Consider the following 22,663-nt stretch of genomic DNA (forward strand, 5'->3'; position numbering starts at 1 on the left):
ATGAATAGGCTTATTGTCCAAGGCACTGGAGATGTTAAGACAGAGGTAAATTCTAAGGAAGAATCTGACTGAGGCTTAAGGACTTTTTTCTTTTTTTTTTTTTTTTTTTTAATATCTGATTGGCAGCTGCTGTGCTGTGTCAGAGAATAAATGGGTGTGGGTGGGTGAGTTTGATCAATGGCCAGCTGAGGCTGTTGTCCTGGCTATGTGTTTTTTGGATCACTGTGCCTCTCTGGGAGACAAAAAGGGAAAAAAAACTGTCAGGCATCCCTCAGTAGCTGTTACACTTTCCTGACCAAGCTTGGCTCCTGCTTCTCTGCAGCAGGGTGCTGTGGCCTCTCTCTCGCTCTGTGGTTCTGTGTAGTGGGTGCAGGTGGTTGTACTGGTTTTTAAGTCACCATCTGTGCCCAGCGTGTGGCTGTAGCTGCTGTACAGCTGTGGCAGAGATCTGTGGGAGGTGAATCTCATCTGCTCAGATTATGAACTGGCAATAGTCCTGCTATAAGGCCCAAGCTTGCTGCTCTTGATTTAGAGAGTCAAGAGGCCCAGATTCTTTGGAGGAATAGGGCTGGTAGCATAACTCTTCTACTGACAGAGTCCTGCAAAAATAAGGTAGTTGCACTCAAGGAGCTGAACTTACCAACCTCTAAATCAGACAGGACTTGTCAGCACTGTCAGCTGAGTTAATGCCTGGTGGTACAGTAAGAAGATGCACTGTTAGTGTTACTTTTCTGTCAGAGTCATAGAGTAGACAAGTAATGTCTTTATTCAGCATAAAAAGACTGTTCCATTAATTGAAATAACAGACTAGGACTGGGTTTGTCTGGAGGTAGAGAACAGAGATCTAGTCCCTGTCCCCAGGCAGGGCGTAATTGTGATTTACAAATTGTTTGTGTTCCAGTGCTGTCATTTGCTGCACTCTAGGCTGACTTTCTGGGATTAATTGATTATGTTTTCTTACTAGTGCTTCCCCTAAAGTAGACTACTGCGCAGTTGCCCCCAGCACTGCAAATCAGATGATCTATCAATTGCCACAAAAATCACTTCTTGTGTGTCTTGCCTGTCTTCACTCCTAATTTTCTAAAGCAAGCTTTACTCTTAGCAGATACTTCATTTCCTGCATCTTTTTTGCTCTGTCAGCCAGAGATTTCTATACCATCAGGTCCCAAAGGTGTGGTTTCTTAATTCCCTGGGTAATTTTGAAATAATTCCCCAGCTGGTACCAATTGCTGGGATGAATGTAGGTGTGCTGATTAGCTGCTGTGACAACTATGTCTAATTAGCTGAGCTGGTTTCTCCTTCTCTGAATACCCAAAGGAGATGTTTCATTTCAAGGTTTTATTTAGATGAGCTGGGAGTTAATCATTACACACAAGTCCGGTGGTTGATGTCAGATCAGCCTCTGGTCTCACTCCACAGCATTAATTTGTGGAGGCAAAAAAATTCCTCATATTTCAGGGGTGACTGTACAATCACTAGAGTTGTCCATTTGTCCCTCTCTATTTCCCTACAGAATGATTCCTTTACCTGCTCACCTTTCCATAGCCCTCAGAAGATACATTTAAGGTCAATGAGCTTCACGCTCAAGCACAACAATGTGACAAGAGGCATTTTGCCTTTGCTGTCCATTTTTTTTTTTTTTTTTTGGATAGTTGAGCAACATCATCTTTGGCAATGGTGACTTTAGTTAAATATCTCTTTTAGTTAAATGTCTTCTTCCTTGTGAATCGAAACTCAGTAAAGCAGAACTTGGAATAGTACACAGCAATTTCCCAAAAAAGAGAAGGACTGTAAATATCTGGAATATGCAAATGAGAATATAAGAGTTTCACAGTCCTAAGACTAGACTTATTTCCACTTCCTGGCCAATAAGAGCCCCCAACATTGATGGATAGATCTGTCCTGCATCATTTGTTTATATTACTGAGTCTTGGCCTAAACACAGTTTGTACTCTTCCATGCTTATTAACATGACTGAAGAAATTTGGTAACATATGTGCTTTTCTTTTGGTGTCTGTAAATCGCTGGTGAATACAGCTTCATGAAAATGAGGGGCTTTTTGCTTAAACAGTTAAAAGAAGAGGTTTAGAAAGGATACTCTAAGTCTTAAGGTGATGAAAGTGTGTTGGCATATGCAAAGGTAAAAGAGTTTAGGGAATTTTTTTTTTCTTGGTGTAGTAATCTAGTGTTGCCACAAGGAATTTTGGAGTGTGCAATTTCTCTCACCCTCAGGTTCCCTCTTCTACTCTTCTGCATCAGTGACCAAGCCATAAAACCAACCTCAGAACACTATTCCCTTCATAGCTGGCTATCATTTACGGGATTTGGGATTGTTTGTCCCACTCGGATGCCTTACTGAGGGATTTTCTGGGTGGTTTGAACTAGTTTGGATTGTAACATAGTTTTGCAGACACAATTGCTCCTTCACTCTCAGGATAAAGCCCTTCCTCTACCTGATTCTGTCAATATACCCTTAAGGATCCTTAAGGACCCTTAAGGACCTTCACCTACCTTAAGAGGTAGCTCTTCCTGGGCCATCTCTTCTCACTGCTTGTTTCCTCCATTCTCTTCAGGAACTGTCTCTCTTTTAAATACCAGTAGTCTGTTCTTACAGCAAACACCCCATAAATCAAACCAGGACAAACTATTACAGACCAGCCCCACATCTACCACATCTCTTATACAGGATGTTGAAACGTCCTTTATAAAAACTATCAGCACCTCAAGAATCCAATAAAACACATAGTGTTTTTTTTCTTAACCATTAATAACCTTTGGACTTTTCCCATTAAGTCTTAATATGAAGTAAAAGGATAAATGAAATCACAGGAGTTTTATTTTATTCCCTCCAACAATTCTATTTTACTCTCATAAATAAAACATTGCTACAGAAAGACACTTATTTTAATGTATTCTCGCACTGCTACCCTGGCTGAGTTTTTTGACTCTCAGTAACCTCACACAGTGTTGATAACTTCATGGGACCACCACTGTGCTGTGTGTGGATGAGTCAGCTTTCCATTTCCCAAGTAGCTTTGCTTTTTTTCTTGAGACCACACATTTCTCATACAAAACCTAGCTTACTTTCTGACTTTTGTCATGGTCCTGCCTCAGAACCACAGTTATCCCACTGCTACAAGAAAACCTGTCATCTTCAACTGCTGTTTGCAATCACCTGACCTAAACGGTTCTATAGGTACTAAGGCTTTTTTTTGCAGATTCTATTCTTTGCAGATTTTGTTTGGTGATCCTGTGAGATGAAGGTAGAAGAGCCAATCCAGTCTTAGCTGCAACCTATACCTGAATTTTATTATCTGTATATTGCTGTATCCAGGCTATTCTCTTTCCTTCCCTTTTATTGACCAGTAAATTCTTTTTGTTACACTGGAAATGTGCAGAATTTCATTTTTATTTTAGTGAACTGCTGCTGGAGAATCCTTCCCTTTTTGTTGAACCCAATCACTTTGTCATCTTGATTAGTCAAATTGCTGGTGAATCTATTACTCTGCTCCATAATCATGAGGTAGTTGCATTATTAAACATCTTTCTCTGCCCTGCACACAAGCAGAGTTCAAAGGGCTGAAAGAGAATGTCACCCCACAATAATTAGTAGTACAGTGGCTGAGAGAGTTCTCTTCAGATACAGAAGGCTCCTAAATTGAAGTTTTTTATCATTTGAGAATGACTGCATCCCAGCATTTGCCTTGCTGTAAAGGAAGATTTCCTTGAAACTAATGTCAGTATAGTGGTGGTTGCTGTAGTAACAGCCCCAGCTGTTGTTTTAATACTTAGATAGCTACAAATGCATCAATACTTTAGCTTACTATTTTTCTCTGTGCTGTCTTCTCTTTCTACCAAAGCCTGGACCTTTCACATCTCAGGTGGATATCTTCCCAGAACTAAATAATCTGTTCCTTCTGATATTCTTCCAGGAAATTCCATTCAGTATCTTTTCTGAAAAGTTCTGCTTTGGAAGGTTGGCATTTTCTAAAGTAAAAACATGTGTCTGAAACATTTCCAAGTGACCCTGCAGATGACTGAATTAAAGTTCAGTTTTATCCCTGAACTTTCAATATGTGTGTGTGTGGTTTTGCTTTTGTTTTGTTGGGGGTTTTGTTTGTTTTGTTGGGTTTTTTGTTTATTTTTCCCCAACCACTCCTTCTAGGCAGAAGCATAAACCTGTGAACTAATGATTATTATTTCAGGCAGTGTGACAGCAAAGATGTCAAAAATACTCCTTGAGACCTCTCTAGGACTCCTGGAGAACTTGGGAGTTGTCAGGGAAAATTTATACCATCATGAACTCACTTGGCTGTCTGGAAAAACAGAATTTCTGTTTTGTATGGAATTTTGCATTTCTGAAACTGTAGTAAAACATGATAGTGAAAAAGACTGTGAAACTTGTCACTAAATGAGTTATGTCATTCAGCCAGCTGGCTAGGAAGGTTGGATAGGTCCCTGGAGGATGTTTTGATTTCGTCCAGAAACTGTCACCTGATGGAGAACATCCTTAGGGAAAACTTTATTTTCAGTGATCTACTAAGACATGTTCCTTCTTTGTATGGGTGGCACCGTAACAGGAGGTCTTAATCTCCTTGACTGTTAACAGTGAAAGTCACATCAGCAATGTGGAAGGACCACAAGTTCTCGTGTCACCTTGTTCTCTAGAGATACTGGTTCAAGAATTCAAATGCTGCATCTTGTTTCTTGTGTTTTGTTTGTGATGGTGCCAACTGTCACCAGCTGTAGAGTACATGGAATTGGGCTGCTGAGAGTGCCACTGACACAGCATTGCAGGTATTGCCCCTCTGCTTATTGTGCTGCTGTCCAGGAAAGCCAAAATGCCTCTGACAGGCACAGAAGCAGTAGTAAATCCTCCTGGGATGCATGCACAATAACCCCTCTCTGTAGCACACAAGGTTGTTCCCACTGCATTCCTCTTGCTGCAGCAAATAGAAATGAGAAGTCTGACTTGTCAGGGGCTTGCCTAAATTCCCTGAGCTCTGCCATCCCTACTTTCTGTGGGGTGATCTGGCTCCAGTCCAGCCCCAGTCCTTGAACAGTGGAGCAGGAATATTTCAGTTTTGCCCCTGTCTGAGCAGCCTTTGGGATGGCGGCGTGGGGAGGCATCAGTCAACCTTCTCCCATGGGCACTCGACACTTTTCTCTTTTGATTGACGTGCCTCTCTCAAAGCCAGCTTGAAAAGTGTTTGCACTTGAAGCCAGTGGAGCAAATTCTAATTTGTCTGGAATGGGTCCTCCTGCTAAATGTTAAACTGACCTTTTCAAGAGAAATTTACTTGATAGTTCTAAGTGAAGCCCTGTTTTAAGCTAAACCTGTCACTACAACATGATTAAAATCACTTAAATGTACATCAGTTGCACATATTATTAATGGAAATTGAAATCAGCCTAAATGGTAACCATAAATTTTAAAACAGGGGGAAGAGGATGGAGACAGAAAAAACCCCATACATGATGTGAAGGTTAAGGTGCCTTATTCACCTGAAAATCAGATGGACTGAACAGGGAATTATAGGAAGCAATGAAAAATCACTGACTACTTTTTTATGTATTTACAGTGCTCCAGTTCTTATCTACTGAAAAGGGGAATTCCGTGTATTTGTGGCAGGGATTTAATCTGCATAGACCTAGAAGAATTGTTCACAGTTGTCTGGTCTTATTTTACCTGCTCCTGGACCTTTAAGCAACAAATTATCAGATTTCTGGCAGCCTGTTAGATGGTGGAGGCGTGTGTGTGTGTAGACAGTGCTGAAAGTGGGGTTTGGGGCATACCTGTGATACATGAATGTCTGCTCCCCAGCTGAACTGCATATTTAAAATCTTGCACTGGTTCTTGGCTCTTTCCCTCCCCCACCATCCAGCATGACAGCTCTAGTGTTTGGTTATTGTAACAATTGTTACTTAAAGTGTCTGTTCTAATTGGGTGATAATAAATCAAAACGTAATTGAAGACCTTCCACTTACAGTCATTTATCAGGGACTTTCCATCACACAGAAGGACAGGACTTGGCAAGCATCTCTAGACAAATGTCCAGGGACTTATGAAGGTCCTTCTTGAGGATATTATCTTTGTGTAACTGTGTGACCTTTGTCATTCCAAATGCAAATTTGAACCTTTTGTAATTAATAACTCTTGTTCTACCAGAATTGGCTTTCACAGAGGTGAAATTAGCATGGCTTTTTCCACCTGTTTTGGTACATTGAGTGCTTCCACCTGGCACTAAATAGCACTCCATAGATATAACCAGATAAGCTCTTTTTGGGGTTTGGAGCTAAGTAGGCTGCATTGCCCACAGACTGGAAGTAAACACAAAGATCTTGTATGGCCAACATCAGACTGATATTTTTCTTTTTCACTACTGCCACCTCCACTTCCTAATATAGGAATGTGAGTGGATACACACAGCATGTATCACCATCTGCCCACTGCACTGTCCAGAAGGGAAAACACATTGCAGCCTGATTGAGCCCACTGCATAGGAACTGCACGACTATGCTAGCATAGAGCAGTATTGTGCCTGGAAGTGATGGACTCTGGAGGCAGGATGTTGCAAATACACCTCACTTTAGGGACGTACATGGCTTTTGTGCTGAAGTGTGAGATTTGGTCAGCAAAACTGAAATTTTCTGACTTTTTGAGTGTGTTAGAAGACACGCCTTTTTTTTTTTTTTTAAGTGCCTTGGTGGTGGCTGAGGATGACAGGTCTGTTGTATGAAGGTAGAAGGAATTCTTGGTTACTTGGCTGAGTTCCTGTTGGTAGCATTATTTTAATGACTAGACTGTATAATTAATGTCTTTATACACCCACATCTTTGGAAAGACCTTCCTTAAAAATTTAATTCCAAATAAATTAAGAACAGGTGGCTTATGGGAAAAATGAGTCTTCTGGTCAATTCTTTTTTTTTTTTTTTGAGGGAGACTTCAATATAAGTTTTGAGTAGTGGATGAATATAGCCCAATAGGAAGGATTTTAGTATCAAGGAATCTTTTCAAGGTGTTTCAATCTGCAGTCTTTGCTCACAAACAGAAAATATAATTAATACAAGATGTTGCTGCAGTGCAGGGCAAAATAGTAACTTGGTCTTGTGCAAGATATTTCTGATAGAGAATTTACACCCAAGCTTTAACTTACTTTTATCACTTACTAGTAACATAAAAGCGAATCTATTTTATCTGTAGCTGGTGCTGACAAGAAGATGACTTTCAGCATCAAAGAACCAGAGGAGCTGAGCTCATTTCTAGACTATCAACCTGCAATTCCTCTATGCAGAAATGCCAGTGTATCAGTTTGCTAATAGACTGTTTGAAAACCTCACCTTGACCACAGCCTGCTCTATTCTTAACACACAGCACATGCTCCTGACTGTTTTTTCTGCAGTGATTGGGAGCGTGCATCCTCTGCAGGCCTGGGAAACGGTATTAATCTTCTGCTGTGTACTTTCATTTCATTTCCTGTAAAAATCCATCTTCTACTACTGGAGTTGACCTGAGGTTAGATGTCAGAGGAACAAATTACTGTCACTTGCTCGATACCCCAAGAGTAGCTATAAATAGTAAGCTTTATAACCCCACTGATCCTTGAGATACATAGTGATAAATATGCTTCTATCAACCAAGAGAAAAAAAAAAATAAAGCTGCATGGCTCTGGGTGAGGTACATTATTTGGAACTGACACAAGTGGTGGAGCTGCATCAGTCAAATGGCTTTAAAAAGAAGAAAAGCAACGCTTGTATTTGCCTGCTTTAAAGCATTAATTGCTGGTTCTTGGGTGTGGTAATCCAGTAGCACATCTTTTACACCCAGCAACAACAAATTCTTTCTTAGCTACTATGGCATGGTATCAGTGGAGCTGACAGCTAGATTAGGGTAACAGTTAAGCTAACATCTTAGCCTGCTCACTGCTTGGACTCAGAGAATGAATTGAAAACCTTTTCAGTGGAACAATTTTCTGCTGGGAAATGCAGCATTATTCAGATAAATCCCTGCAATATTTTTAAAAAAGAAATCTTGACAGAAAATGTTAGAATTATTTGAAACCTAAAGTGTGTCATTTTGATTTTCCTCCTTGTTTCATTGGAACTTTTTTCCTGTGGGGTGACAGCCAGACTAGGTTATAAAATATTCAGTTGAATGGATAATGGTACCGCTGGTACAAGTGAAATGAAGCACTCTGAATTATTATTTTTTTAATTTAATTTCTTTCTCCCCTGTATTCTTTTCCCATCCAGATTTTGGGAATAATGAGATTTTAAAACAAGGCAAAAAAAATTGTTAGCAATGCCTCAGGGATGAGAATTTCATCTTCCAGCTAACTTTAGTATGAATTAATGCATGAGGCACATTTTTAGCTGCTTTTAAAATACTACTGGTCCTTGGGAATTACTCCATTATAACAACTAAGGGGCTTGGACAGTGATTTTGAAAATAATGTCTTGGGCTATCTGGATCTTTTAAGCTTTCTAGCTGTTGATTTGCACTGGCAGGATAGAGTGAAGGTTGCATATTGTGTTGCAAATGCTTGGATGGTGCCAGCTAGAAAACCTTTTCTCTGGCAGGTCGTACTTACCGTGCAGAAGACCTGCAGGATGTTTATGATACAATAAAATTGCTCCTTACTCTTAATTGGAGATGGGCTAAAGCAGCTTTCTGGATGTATAATGTGACTATGGATGCTAAGGTAGCTCTGCTGAGCAGGTGTATCAAACCTTCTACCTGAGCTCAGCCTGCTGTGAGAGATATTTTTTTTTTGTTTTTGGTTTGTTCGTTTGTTTGGGGTGTTTTTTTTTTGGTATGGTTTTTTTTGTTTGTTTTTTTTTGTTTGTTTGTTTTTGTGTTTGTTTTTTTTTAAATAATACTGCAATGACCTCAGTGCTGTGATGGGGAGGGGAGCGTAGGACATGTATGGTTTTCTCATCTTGCTGATTAATGGAAAAGCTTCCTGTTGCTCTTCCCTCAAGCTACAAAATCCATTAACCACCCCTTGGGGTGCCTGAAATTTATTCTTGCCATTACCATCAATTAGAAAGTTAATAGTGTTATGATTACTGGGCTACAGTCCTAGCTATTTGTGTGATTTACACCAGACTGGGATGAAAATGGGAAGCATCAACACTCGAGGAATCACATTTATGAGGAAGAATTTGGCATTAAGGGTGTGGTGATGTCAATACGCCTCTGTAAACATATGGCAAGGAGAATCATCAGTCATTCTCAATTCTCCAATTTAAAAGGCAGCTTTTAATTTAAATGTATGGAAGAACAACTTTAATATCCATCACAGCTAGGCTGAGATTTATTTTACTGATGACCATAAGCCTTGAGTGAGGCTGGGCCTATGGGAATAGCTACATTCTGAGTTATAGTGGTGCAAGGTATTCACCAACCCAGAAATTTGCATCTTAGTCTGCTTGTTTGTTTTGACAAACAAGTCTGGTGGACAAGGAGATCTTCCAGATTGGTGCTTTTCCACTTATAGTCCACTGATTCTGCAAAATTTCCCTAAGATAGCAAGGAAAAATCCTGTTGCCAGTAATCTTTCATTCCTTTCTTTGGGGTCTTTCACTGAAAATAATGCCATGATGGCCAATGAAAATTATTGAAAAAAGAGTACTGTGGACTTAGAGGAAATGCTGGGAGCATTTCATCAGATACCATCAGATGCACAAGCGTCAATAACCTGTCAGCTTTTGGTATACATTAATTAGCTCCAAAAAATTAATAGTCCTACTGGAGTTACTGGTCCTTCCCACATGCATCCAGATGCTGCAGCACAAAATGACTTGTAGAAAGAACAGGGGAAATTTCACTGTTTTGTCAACCAGAGCACCGGTAGCGCCAACCTCTTGAGTCTTTCACTGAGAGGCTCAAGTGGAGTTCTTGTTTTGATGGCTATTCCTTTGTTTCTCGCTGCTGGATTTCACCTTGCATTGGATTAGAATAGCTAAAGTGGTTATGATCACAAGTCTTCTTGACTTTTGCTGCTTCTGTCAGTGAGGGACTGGAGATGAGTCTTTGAAGCCATAGGGAGATAAGAAGCTGAAAGGGAGATAGAGGAGCAGTGTTGGAGAGTCACCCTCTCTGCTGCTCAGGCAATGGAGATGAAAGATTCAGTTCCTTCAGCTGCCACTTTACTTTGTCCTCAGTGGCAACCACCAGTCTTTCTGGGAATCTGTTAGCCAGGCAAAATAAGTGTGAAGTCCACAGCTATTTTGCCACTAATGCAATCCTCTGCCCCAGACATCCCATCTCCTTTTCCAGAGCTAACCCTGCAAATAGTCTTTTAGCACAGCAGGGAGGAGTTCCAGAATGTAGCTGTGGCCCCTGAAATGCAGTCATCCACAGCAAAGCTCTGCATTTACAGTCCCTTCCTGCAAAACAGTGCCTTGGAAATGCTTTCAGAACAGAGTCCAGTCAAATCTCTTTGCATTATTTTTCACACAAAAACTTGGGAATTGTACACTTGAAAGAAAAATCTTCCTGTCTTGCATTCTGACAGCAAAGATCCTTCTGATTTCCTGGAAACAGCTGCTTGCAAGCCAGGGCAAATTATCATTGAAGCCGTCCAGTTCCATGTTTATGGTGGTGCATCTCCATAGTAAATACTTCAGATTTACATGAGAGTGTGATTGGGATCTGATCTTTGATTAGCAGGCAGAGGAGTGGGGAATCTGAATATGGATTTAATCAACTGCCAGAATCCTCTTTTCTTAGCCTGCTGACATGAGAAACCATTGCACTGTGCAGTAAAAGGGGGATTATTTGTCAAGACAAGATGGGACAGACATCTAAAATTAGAGAAGTAGTAAAAGGCAGGAGGGGAAAAGTGCATCATTCCTATCTAATCCAAATTTGATCTTTTTTCTGCTAAAATATTTGATGTTGCTCTTTTCTTTGGGTATCCAACCTTTATGCAGCAATGTTTCTTCTGAAGCCTGAAGGTGAAAAAGCCCATCTCCACAATACAGTGGAATGTTACTTCTGCTAAAAAAGGCAATGGTGTCAAAAACTGGTATTTAAAAAAATCCTCTAATGACATCTGCAAGCATAAAATGCCTCTGAATTTTTACACATGAAAGTTTGGTCTGAATTATGCTCTCCTATGGATAGTTTGGTAAGATGGGATGATTTGAGGAGATATTATGCACAGGGATATGAGTCACCAGAGCTGAAACAGATACATCCGCATTGGTGTTTTAGCTTTCCGTCCTTTTATTTTTTATTCTTTACTATTGATTATCTATGTCACAGACTATCTCTTCCCTAGAGACAGAGGGACAGGTATTCTCTGCTTATGTAGGTTGGTAACATGAGTTACTAAATCTCAACTGAAACAGCATGGATGGCAAGTTAGCTGAGTTTATTTTTCTTCAACCATTATTTGAAGGAGAAATAAGCAACTTATCTGTGCCACCTACAGACAACATCTCATGGCCCTTCCACTCTCCTATTTTCTTTCGTTTGTATTTGGGTAATATTTTGAATAATTATCCAATGCAATGTGTAAACTTGTGATTGGATGATAAAATATGAGTTGCTTCTCCTGCTTGTCACATCTTTAAATTATTTATAACAATAATCAGCTGAACTGTATTAAGCTGAAAATTACAAGGAATTTGAGTGTGTATACTTCTGTTCATTTAGATTACTCCAAATAAAAGTTGATTAAAAAGGAAAAGAAGAAAATTGAATTACTTGAACTGATTATGCAGAGCAATGACAATTTCATAGTTACCTATTGTTTCTTTGTAATTTTTTACTCCTTCTCTGCTCCAAGTCTTTTTTATGGTTTTTGCATGTGGGAAGCTTCATTTTATGATGAGAAAATTCTTTCTATAAGGGAAAAAACACATTTCAATAAAGTCATAAAATTGATAATTAATTTAAAGTAAAATTCACAATAACAACTCAAACTGGAAGCAAAATATTTTCAAAAATGGAGTTTTAAGTCTGTTTTAAAATGCCTATTTAAACTGTATTTAATTTCGTCCTGTTGACTTTGATATCAAGGCTCTTTCCAATCCTTATTTACACACACAAAACTCCAGAAAACTTAAGCTGTCAGGATGAAGTGGAAGATGGTGGAGCCTGAGGGGACATTTGGCTCTGTCACATACTTCCAACAAATGTAGGATTAGTTATCTAGTCTTTCCCTCCATTTCACCCACCTAGAAGGTGGGAACAGTGCTGTTTGCCAGCCTGCTGGGGGCCTCATGAAAAAAAAAGCAATCAGAAGTGTGTTCACTAAGGGAGTGAAAAATGTGGGTCCCTGAAGTCTCAAACTATTTTACTTTTTTTTACCCTTGAGATGTCTATAAAAGTTAATTTCAAGCTGCCTGGATAAATTTGAAGTGTTTTAATGTTGTGACATATGCGGTGCTGTTACAGCCATTTAAAGAAATGCTAACCAACTGTTTGGCTTGTCACTGCTGTCAGACCACTTAACACTGCCCTCTTGAACCAAACTCTTATGAAGGCAAAAAAAAAAGTGTCTCTGAACTAGCTTCGTTTTAGCCTAATTCCTGCTTAAAGCAAATGAACTATAGCTAAATATCAGCCAAATTTGTTAATAAAGTGAGGAAGAGGAGTCCAGGGAAGGCTTAAAGATGCACTATAGTTGGTCCCAAACTGCAAAAAGACCTTTAGCAGAGGCCGTGTCAGGGACATAAATCAGTTCAGTATTTAAAGGCCTGGGCTGCTCAGTGGGCTACAGGAGTTTTAAATAAAAATCCTGTGTCCTGTTTTCAAAAGAACGAACATAAAACTGTGTGCTGGGGAATGGGACTGATATGCAGAGTGTAACCTCAGGAGAGAAACCTGTACCAATGCTGGCAAGGTCTGCCTCTGCTACACAGAAATTCTGTCCAAGGACACAGGATCCACTATGTTTATGTCTTGCAATTGTTCTTCAATATGGAGTTCTAAAACTTTTCAAAACATGTCAGTCTCTATCAGCTAGGCCAACAGATCCCATTAGAAATGGGCAAAGCCTTGGAGGATTATTTGTACAAAGAGTTAGAAAGACAGACCATGGTGAGAAGTATCCAGGTGAAGCAAGGTTATTTGCAAAGCAAAAGTAACTTTCTGAGAAAATAAGAAATGGAATGAAAAACAAAATTTTCACCTCGAGAGAGAAACTGAGATCAGGATTATTGTTACTTTCTGATAAAAATACCGGGGTTTCACATGAAGGAGTTAAATCAAAACAAGCATCAGACCAAAAGTGATATCTGCCAATGCCTAGTGAAAGGCTTAACAGGAAGAACATGTGAACATAAATAGTTAGCTGTTGAAGAAGACTTTGACATTACTAGCTTTTGTGAAACATGGTGGTATGGCAAAAATCAATGGGAAACTTTAGTACCTGGCTATGAAACCATAGTAAAGAGTTTCACTGTAAGTGATGAGGGAATAGCACCTCAGCCTAGAAGCATCCCCAGAAAAAAAAGGCAAAATCAACAGCTCTACAGCAGAGTTTACAAACAGACATAAAATATTGCACATGGGAATACAAATACTCCCCAGAATTACCAGCTCCAGTATTTTTCACATTCAGACATGAAAGATCGTTTTTAATGTGTTAATTTTTCCTTTATTTAAAAACTTGTTCAGCTGAAAACCTTTTGTAAGTGCAGACTGTGGCTCCACAGCTCTTCCTTCTGCAGTCTGAAAGGCTTCTTCCAAAAATCTGCTCTTGTTGAGATTAATACAGCAGCAACTGTTCCTCACTTAAAATACCTGACTCCTGCCAGAGGTGAATGAATGTGCAGAAGGAGAAACAGGCTAGAGCCCATCTCCTCACACTGCTCCTGGTCATGACAGGCTGGCCTGCTCTGCTGCTCCCTAACCACATTGCAGGTGTTTCTGGTCCTGCCTCCCAGGGCTGGCTGCCACTTGAACCACAGTTAGAACAGCAAATTAAACTGTGGAGGAAAGAAGGTAAGGACATGAAACACAAACAGTGTTCTCGTAGTGGAGGTGAGGGAAGCAGTCAAGTTAATATGTGAAAACCAGGCATAATTGGTGGGAAAAGGAAAAAAAGAAAAAAAAAAAGTAAGTGGTGCCAGTTAAAGTGATTGCTTCATAATGATGTGTGTTATAACAAGAAACTTAGTCTGTTAACATGGGAAGAAAGCTGTACTCTAATAGGCAGGACACATGAGACAGCTTAAGGTCTGCAAGTAATATTTTTTTTCCTTGTGGAGTGTTCCAGAAAGATCTTGATGCAAAAAAACCCACCTTGACCACACGATCAATTGTTTGATTCTTCAAGTCTTCAACAGCTTATGTAAAATAAGTACATGCAACCTTAAATTTGTAACAAAGGAGAGTAAACAGCAACTTGCTAGGGAATTTATTTAATCTCTATATTCAATCTGACAGTCCTCTGAATGGCAGTCTGCGCTTCTTGAGAAGCATAGGGTTCATGTTACTGGTTGATTCAGAATGCCTATTATAATTGTGAAATATTGGTGGGAATGGATAGAGATATATTCATGACAGTAGGTGGACTAATGAAATTCAGTGACTTTATTTAAAATGTGTAGGAGTTTATTATAATACTGTAATAGAAATGTCATTTATCCTGACGGGAGGAGAGGGAAAAGCCCTGTCAATGAATAATAATGAAGTTATTTAAATGTCAACTTTCTTGCGAATAGTTTGCAAAATATAAATTACTCTACATGTTTCTAGCTTTGTTTTAGTTTATTACTGGGAAAGGCAGAGCTTCAATCCCAGAATGGTGGTATTTTTTTATACTGTGAAATGAGCTAGTAATAATGAAAATCTTTATCTACTTGGGTGTTTGCAGAAATCATTCTGTTTTACTGAAAAATAGGGAGTCAGATTTTAAACAGCTGCTGATAAAATTTGGGATTTAATGGAAGCAATTACAACTAATATGGTGGGACAGGTGTGAAGTTCAGAATTCAGTCTAAATACTTTTTTTCTGAATATTATTCTTTTACTATCATCTGCATTTCAGTAACATCCACAATCTCCAAACACGGATTTGAACATACTCCCCCTCGCGATTTGGGGAACCATTGCAGCACACACATCTACACTAGAGACAATAAAATAGGGCTTACTGTTCACCATTTACGTATAGCTATTTCAGTACCTGTGGCTATTCAGCAGATGGTTCAAAGACAGAGTTTAATTTTTGTGTTTCCAGCTCCACAGGCCCTGGGTTTAGTCCTTTCCCATGATTTATACAAACATTTGCTTACTCCTCTCACGTTACAGAGATGGACTAATACCGAGTTCTCTCTTCAGAACTTCAGAGAAGTATTGTCTTCCACAAAAAGTGTGGGAGATATTTTTTGGGACCTATCCACTCCCCTTCAGATGACTGGGATTGAATTTGTTGATCCTACGCTGTCATTAGTGCCCACACCCTGCTGAGGTTCATCTGTCTTTTGCAGCACTCCCAGGTTGCCCTGACTTCCTGGATTTTCAAACAGCTGATATGTTTCCATGGGTTAGGGTTCTCATGCTGCTTTATACACCCATTTAATAGCACAGACAAAAAGCTCATTATCTAGGCTGCTAATCAATGTCTGCTTGTATACATACATGTATAATAGGAATAAGATGAATGCAGATTGGTGATACTCCTGGGTCAGATCCCAAGAGAGGCTTCACATGTATGCAATGTTCCATTTGATACAATTTTTTCTGTTCCACTGCTCTGTGTATCTATTACCATTTCTTTGTGTTAAAGCACTACTGGGTTCCTATCTGCTGTTGTATATGTAACATTTAGCTCCCTGTTTAAATAAAGGGTAATTGTAAAGCAGTGCAAGAGAAACAACTGGTAACTGGGAAGGTGGACAGACTGGCTATTTGTCAGTTTGGAACTTCATAATGAGAGTAAGATCTAATAGTAGCTCCTTTGATTGCTTGCGAATTTGCTCATCTGCAAAAAAATGATGTTTTTCTAAGCTTTCCAGTCTTTCAGTTTCTTTTATAGATGTTGACAGAAGTACATTCTTCATTTGTATATAGTGTAACCTGTAAATAAAGCTATGAATGCAAAATAATTGCCTAGAGATTTGAAGAAAGAAATGGCTGGCAATTCTGACTATGATTACCATTTGCTGTTGACATCAGTTCGCCTGTGCTTTGGCAGGGGTACTGGCTGCTTTTCTTGAACAACTTCAAAGCAAGTTTTATGTCTCAGATTTTCTTTGCTCCTATTCCCTTTTGAAAGATCTTATTTTGAATTCATTGTCACCGGTATAAGAAAGAGCTGTATTATTTCATTAATGTATTTTTCCTAGTTCTGCAGGTCAGATTTAGTCCTTACAGTCTTTACATGTCTTTATCAACTCAAACTTCGCTAAAAGGGTAGGTTTTGGGTTTTAGGTAGACAGCATCAGAAATACTAATTTCTGAGAAGACTGGGTGGTGAGGTGGGGCAAGGCAACGAGCTAAAGCAGCAGTCCTTGGCAAGGCTGTGTTCAGCATCCTGCTGTGGATCCCTTCACCTGAATTCTGGAGCATCTCTGAAAGATTTGTTAATAGTAATAATCATAACAGTATTGTACTGCTCGGTCCACTGAGGAAATAGCTCAGTTAATTTATAAGTGCTCGGAGAGAGATGACCTTATAAAGGGAAAGATCAATCAGCAGGTGAGAATTTGATGTTAATGCTCCAAACACAAAAGGACATATATGCACACACATGTGCATGTGCTTATTGGGGGAAAAGAAAAAAAATCTATGGATGCAAATTATATGTCAGTTGTTGTATGAGCAGGCAGATACATGCAAAGGCTTCTATAAAGTTGCTGAATAGAAAGAATCAATTTTAATGCAAATCTACATTTCAGTGCAATTCATCTTTAATGGGTAAAACCCCAAACTGCTGCTTTCTTGTTTTATTCATGCAAAATCTGAAATCCCAGAAGCTGTGGTATGAATGTAGGTGTGGAATCTAAAGCAGAAATTTAACAGCCTCTATATTTAAAAGAACTCACATCCCCCTTCCCCCCCCCCCAAACCCCATTAAGTGTCTTAAATAACTTTGTAAATTTAGTCACTGTTGACCAGATAGGAAAAATCCTGCAAATAATTGGTACCAAGAATTTACTTCAGAATCTCTGGTTTTGGAGTACTTTGCACAAAGGATGTAACTGCTTGGAAGTGAAGTTCAATTTGGAGCCATTTATACATGTTACAGATGAGTACAGGAATGTTGTGCTTTTAAAAGTCTCTGCTACCCAGGCAGATGTCATTTTTCTGCAATTTATGGATACAGCCCAAACCAGTACAGAGTACCAACTGTACTGGTTTGGACTGATTATCTAAATCCCCAGGATACAGGGACAGAATTCAGACAAGCATGAGCTGCATAATGAACAAAACCTCTGCCGATGATTGTCCCGGATTCCATTCACATGTTGAGAGTACATGTTAAAGGAACTCTGCACAGTCTTGTTTTTTCACTTCTTTTGTTCCTCTCCAAGCCATGAAGTCAGTGTCTTTATGGGAAACCCTCATACCAGGAATAGTTTATTTTCTCTACCAAATGGTGGCTTTTGAAGGAAGAATAAAGCATGTATGCTTACTCTCTGCTAGTGAGTGTGAAAAAACCTCCCACAACAAAAAATCAAACAATATATAAACTGTAGGTGTAAAGTTCATGTAGTTAAGTTTTCAAAAGGGCATTGATGATTTTTGCAGAAAATTGAACTACAATTTCACTGAACAATCAGTTGGAGAAGCTACTTTGGAATACAGTAAGATATCTTAACAAAATTAGTCTAAGCTTGGAGGATAAGATGAATTGTTAACCTTAGTCTCTTGCTGTCTGCTATTTGGCATCTTTGGCAATCATTATAATCTTCTACATGCAGAATTTAGCATTTCTTATTGTACATGTTTGTTTTAAAATGCTTTGGGAAGATGCTGGTTTAATTTTTCCTAATCTAATTTAAATGCAAATTATAAACACTCACATGGTGCTATGTGTATATAATTAAATATCATTATATACTACATGAATCATTGAAAAAGCTCTAGAGAGCCATTCTGCTATTTAAAGCATGACTTATATTGAAAAGCTGCCAAGTGACTTGTGGTTTTGTGATTAAGTGTTTGTACTTATGAAAATCTCTTTTGAATTGTAGGTCAACAGATTATGGGACAACATACGAGAAACTGAATGATAAAGTTGGTCTGAAGACTATTTTGAGCTACCTGTACGTTTGCCCAACAAACAAACGTAAGGTAGGTGATAATGTGGTTGGCTTATTTTGGCTTTATGATGCTATTTCTGTCCAAGAGATCTCTTCCAATTTCCTCAATATCTGTTACTATTTAAGTGGCAGGAATATCTCTCTTCCTGTCTTGCCTTGAAAAGTTGTGTAGCTTTATCAAGATATAAACCAAATTGTACCACCTATGCTACCTACCAGTATATTTTAGAGAACATACTTTAGGGAAAGGTGACTATTAAATGAATAGGTGTAATAGGCATTTAATTGTTTCCTTACCTTCTGGAAGGTGATGATTTTGTTGGCTGAAAGGGAGAGGGACTCATTAAAATGGCAGAAATGCATCTACAGTGACCAGATTTTATGTAACATTATTTGTCTTTTAACTGCTCCCAATAGTGAACTGAACAGGATTTGACAAATTCCTGCACAGAAAATGCCTTCCGAAGCCCAGAAGGTTTTAATCATCCAGATACCCTACTGACTAACAATTTACTAAGAATTTGTAACACTGACACGTTAAAAAAAGGATTCTGGATGCCTTCTTTGAGATACATTTTTTGACAAAATTTTTGTAATTTGGAGGTAACAGGAAGAGACGAAGCACAGTTCATAATGATAATGATGACTTGTACTCTCATATAGGCTGTGTGATAGGCAATCATTACTTACTAGTGTTTTGGTGTGGAAACTAAAAAACAGTATTTAAATCATCCTGAAATTACTAGCAAGTTATTTTCGGATCTGTCCATACATTGGTTCAAAAGGAAAAGCTCATACTTTGGTTAAAGAAAAAAAGAAAAAAAGAAAAAAAAAGAATGAAAATAAAACGAAAATGTGATTAAATAAATGGCAGTATTGGCACCACTGTCCCCTTGACTTTCCAATCTAGGAGACTACAGTGCATATGCAGTGGGTGGAAGGCCCTACTCCAGCTCATTTCCAGAGGGAATGTGAACATGGCCACAGTAGTTTTCTATTCTTTGCTTTCAGTCCTCTTGCATTGTTTGAGACTGTGAAAGGAAGAGGGAGCTGTCCTAACCAGAGAGGACAATGCTTAGCAGATTAAATTGCAATTAAATGGTTCCAAATTAGTGAATGGATGTCATCCCATTGCATCTGACCCCCGATGAAGATAAGAAGCTGTCCTCTAGAAGCTAAAAATTAAATTATCGGATCACTTAAATGTCCTTCAGCTCTGAGGTTTGAAAAGGTGGTCTCCTGAAACAGAAACTGTGGTGTGGAGAATTATGTATCTTTCTTTCTCTCTCTCTCTATATGTATATATATATATATATATATATATCTAAAATCATGCCTGATGTTTGTTGGAGAGTGATAATACTGTTCTCTAGAGCTAAGGGTTTCAGCTGGGAAAAATCTGTAGGATCCCTTAGCAATGGTGCTGCAGAGAAGGCTAAGAAGAAACTAAGAGTTTTGCAAGCTTGTTAAGCCAACTGGCTGACCTGAAAAACCTTCATCATGTCTGGCTGCACCTTCCCTCTGTCTCCCTTGCACTGCCACCCTTGTTTGTGTTGCCATCTGGTGAGCTGGATCGAGGACTAATCTGCCTGAAAAAAAATCCCTTTCCAGCTCAAAACCTAAATAGATGAAAGGAAAAAGCTTTCAGGTAGAAGTGTGGAACTATCTGTTCTGGCAGCAGACTGCACTAAAGTTGGCCTATAACCAATATGGGACAGTGCCAGAGGAAAGCTGCAGCACCTGGGATAAGAGGACCTGTGTAATGGTCTAAGATTGAATTTTTCAAAACTTCTTTCAGCAGGAGCTGAATTAGGCTTGCAGGGAAACTTTTGGAGGCCTGACTTATGCTGTCTATTTCTGCAGAACATCAGGCCATTCCTTCAATAAACATTTCACTTTAGGCACTTAGCTAGTCCCCCAGGTTAAGAGGGCACTGGGAAGAGAGTGTAGAGCTACATTATGTTTCCACACTAAAAACACTTCTGTACTAAACCTCAAGGTTTTTATTATACCTGTTGTGGAATGAAAAGCTGAAGTAAATATATTTACAAATTTTGCCACCAAAAACATTTTTAGCAAAAATTATGTATCCTGAGACCCGATCCGCTCTTCTCCCCTGAAATTTTGGTAGAACTTCCAGAAACCTTGGTCACTGAAAGTTGAATCTTGTTTTGCTGTTGTAGGCTGGGTGGGTAGCTACAGAAATTGCTTTAAAATGTGGAGCTCAACTACTCTAAACTCTGTGAATTTTATAACACTCAACTCTTCACGTGAAGGGATTATACACTACTGCAGTTAATACCGGCAAATGCTAACTGCATTTTCCCTAAATATGTGTTATATGTGCTGTTTTTTCTGACTACACCTGTGGCCTTTGCTGTCCTTTGCTCCACAAGGCATTCCTTAGCACAGAGAAAAGGCTCCTTCTGTAGTGGAAAAGAAATGGTGTATTTTTTCTCTTGAAGTTATTGGATATGAGACCTTGGTACAGCAGTGATCCATAAGCGGGGTCAGCATATACTTAACTTGCTGAAACTGCCTTATCTTGGAAAAAAAATTATTTTAACGCACGTTTAACTTTTAGGAATAGTTCTGTTGAAACAGAAGGAAAATTTTGAACTTAGCTGACTCAAGACTGATTACTTCTGATGAAAAAAACAAGTGTATCATCTATGGATATATGTCTTGTCTGTTCTTTGCAAAGCAGAGCAATAGGAACAGTGAAATGTAGAATGCATGTAATTGGATTTATTAAAACAATTGATAGATTTGTTAATGAATTTCTGATTGTTTTCACGTTTTGGAAAAGAACAAATGACAACATGTGTTGAATATATTGGTTTTTTAAATTTATTTCCTCTTCTACATCTAGAAAAAAACCTCTATAAATACCCAGTATTTGCAAAGCTTCCCACAGTCCGTGAACGCCAATTTATTTCTAAAAGCATCTGACTGCCAATTCTTACTTCTTTATTGAACAAATTTAAATCCTTTAACCAGACATTGTAGGCAATGTTATGTTGCAAAAGGGTGCTTTGAAAACAAAAATCAGAACAAAGTCAACCATTATTTACAATTTAAACTGAAGACCTATTGCTGTTGCTTGGCATTTTTCTAAATTGCAGTATTTTATGAAGGAAATGATAGAAAATGGTGACTAACATAGTGATGTATAAGCCCTGGCAATGAGAAGTGGAAATAGTTTTTTAGTATTCTCTCCTTACATTGAATTACTGTGCTACCTGGTCGTATGACTGATGACGCAGATCGAGTGAAAAAAAATGTTACACGTGGATCTTGCCCAAGACACAGAACCCGTTTGAGTATTTGTCAACAAACCTCCAGAAGAGAGAATCCCCAATGCGCAATAAATCCCTAGGCTTAGGTATGTCAACACTGGTTTATTTGTTAGGTTCACAGAGCGTTCTGTGAAGAGAAAGAAAATAATTTGAATGTTTCTACGTGAAGAAATACAGTTTGACCATAATTCTGGTGGGTTAAAAAGTAAACTAAAATAGAAATCCAAGTAGGTATCTTGAAAATCCGTTTTCACATGCTCTGTCGTTTTCCTAGGGACTCACATGCACTAAGTTTTACAGTCTTTGTAAAAGCCTTTCAGATAGGTTGTTTTTACCAATTTCATGGAAAATCGTAGACATAAACACATAAAAAGTGAATGAGTGGTGATGGGGACTCTACAGTTTGTTTAACTATAGGGTTTTTTTTGACTCAGAAAGTGATGCTGCCTACTTTAGACCACTGTGTCCTTGTAGAAAGCACACGGTGTTCTTTGCAAAGAGCCAGTTTGTGCAACCCGTTCATTCCTTGTACTTGCAAGCCTCTTGTATCTGTTTATCTTCAGTTAATTAATAAAATGCTGAGTGATAGTATCTGCCAGAAACTGTTATGCTATTAATAGGTCTAGTGCATCAGATATTTCCTGTGGGTTTGAATTTTTGTGGTATGTTTTTGGTGTTTGTTTGTTTGTTTTATTTTCTCTCTTCCTTTCTGCAAGCCTGCCTTGATTTTTCCCTTTATTTCTGCAACGGTTCAGATTTTAATTGCTGTTCAGTACAGTGTCCTCTTTTTTTTAACTCTCTCTTTAAAGATGAATGGATTACAGATGCCTTCCTCTTCCTTTATTTTTAGTGCTTCAGTTTAGTACCTTTATCACAGTGTGTGAAGCACTGTCCTGTTGTGTGTGTGGCTCCAAGATAGAAGATATTTATTGTAAATATAATTGCATGGGTTTCAGTGCTGGCTAGATCCCCAGCTACTTAAAATTTATTTCTAATAATGAGTTTTAAATGAAAGGAAATGAAAGGAATGACAGCCTAACCTTCTGTTCATTCTAGCATTGGGGGGTGGTGATGCACAGCATAGTTGGCAGATGTTTCTCTTAGTCACGACTGTAGAAGATTTAACCTTATTAGC

The 22,663-nt window shown here is 38.7% G+C and overlaps 1 protein-coding gene across 3 annotated transcripts in view; it reads left to right on the forward strand.

Annotated features, from left to right (window-relative positions):
• SORCS1 (sortilin related VPS10 domain containing receptor 1) overlaps positions 1–22,663 on the forward strand; it is a 278,640-nt gene that overhangs the window by 103,527 nt on the left and 152,450 nt on the right. For all 3 annotated transcript variants that reach the window (XM_050337741.1, XM_050337730.1, XM_050337719.1), the window contains exon 3: positions 18,161–18,260. In XM_050337741.1, the coding sequence (XP_050193698.1) occupies positions 18,161–18,260 (100 nt within the window). The remainder of the gene's footprint in view (positions 1–18,160; positions 18,261–22,663) is intronic.

This window comes from Myiozetetes cayanensis, unplaced genomic scaffold (assembly GCF_022539395.1).
Source record: "Myiozetetes cayanensis isolate MyiCay16 unplaced genomic scaffold, myiCay2020 scf10, whole genome shotgun sequence".
In the NCBI taxonomy this organism is placed as follows: Eukaryota; Metazoa; Chordata; class Aves; order Passeriformes; family Tyrannidae; genus Myiozetetes; species Myiozetetes cayanensis.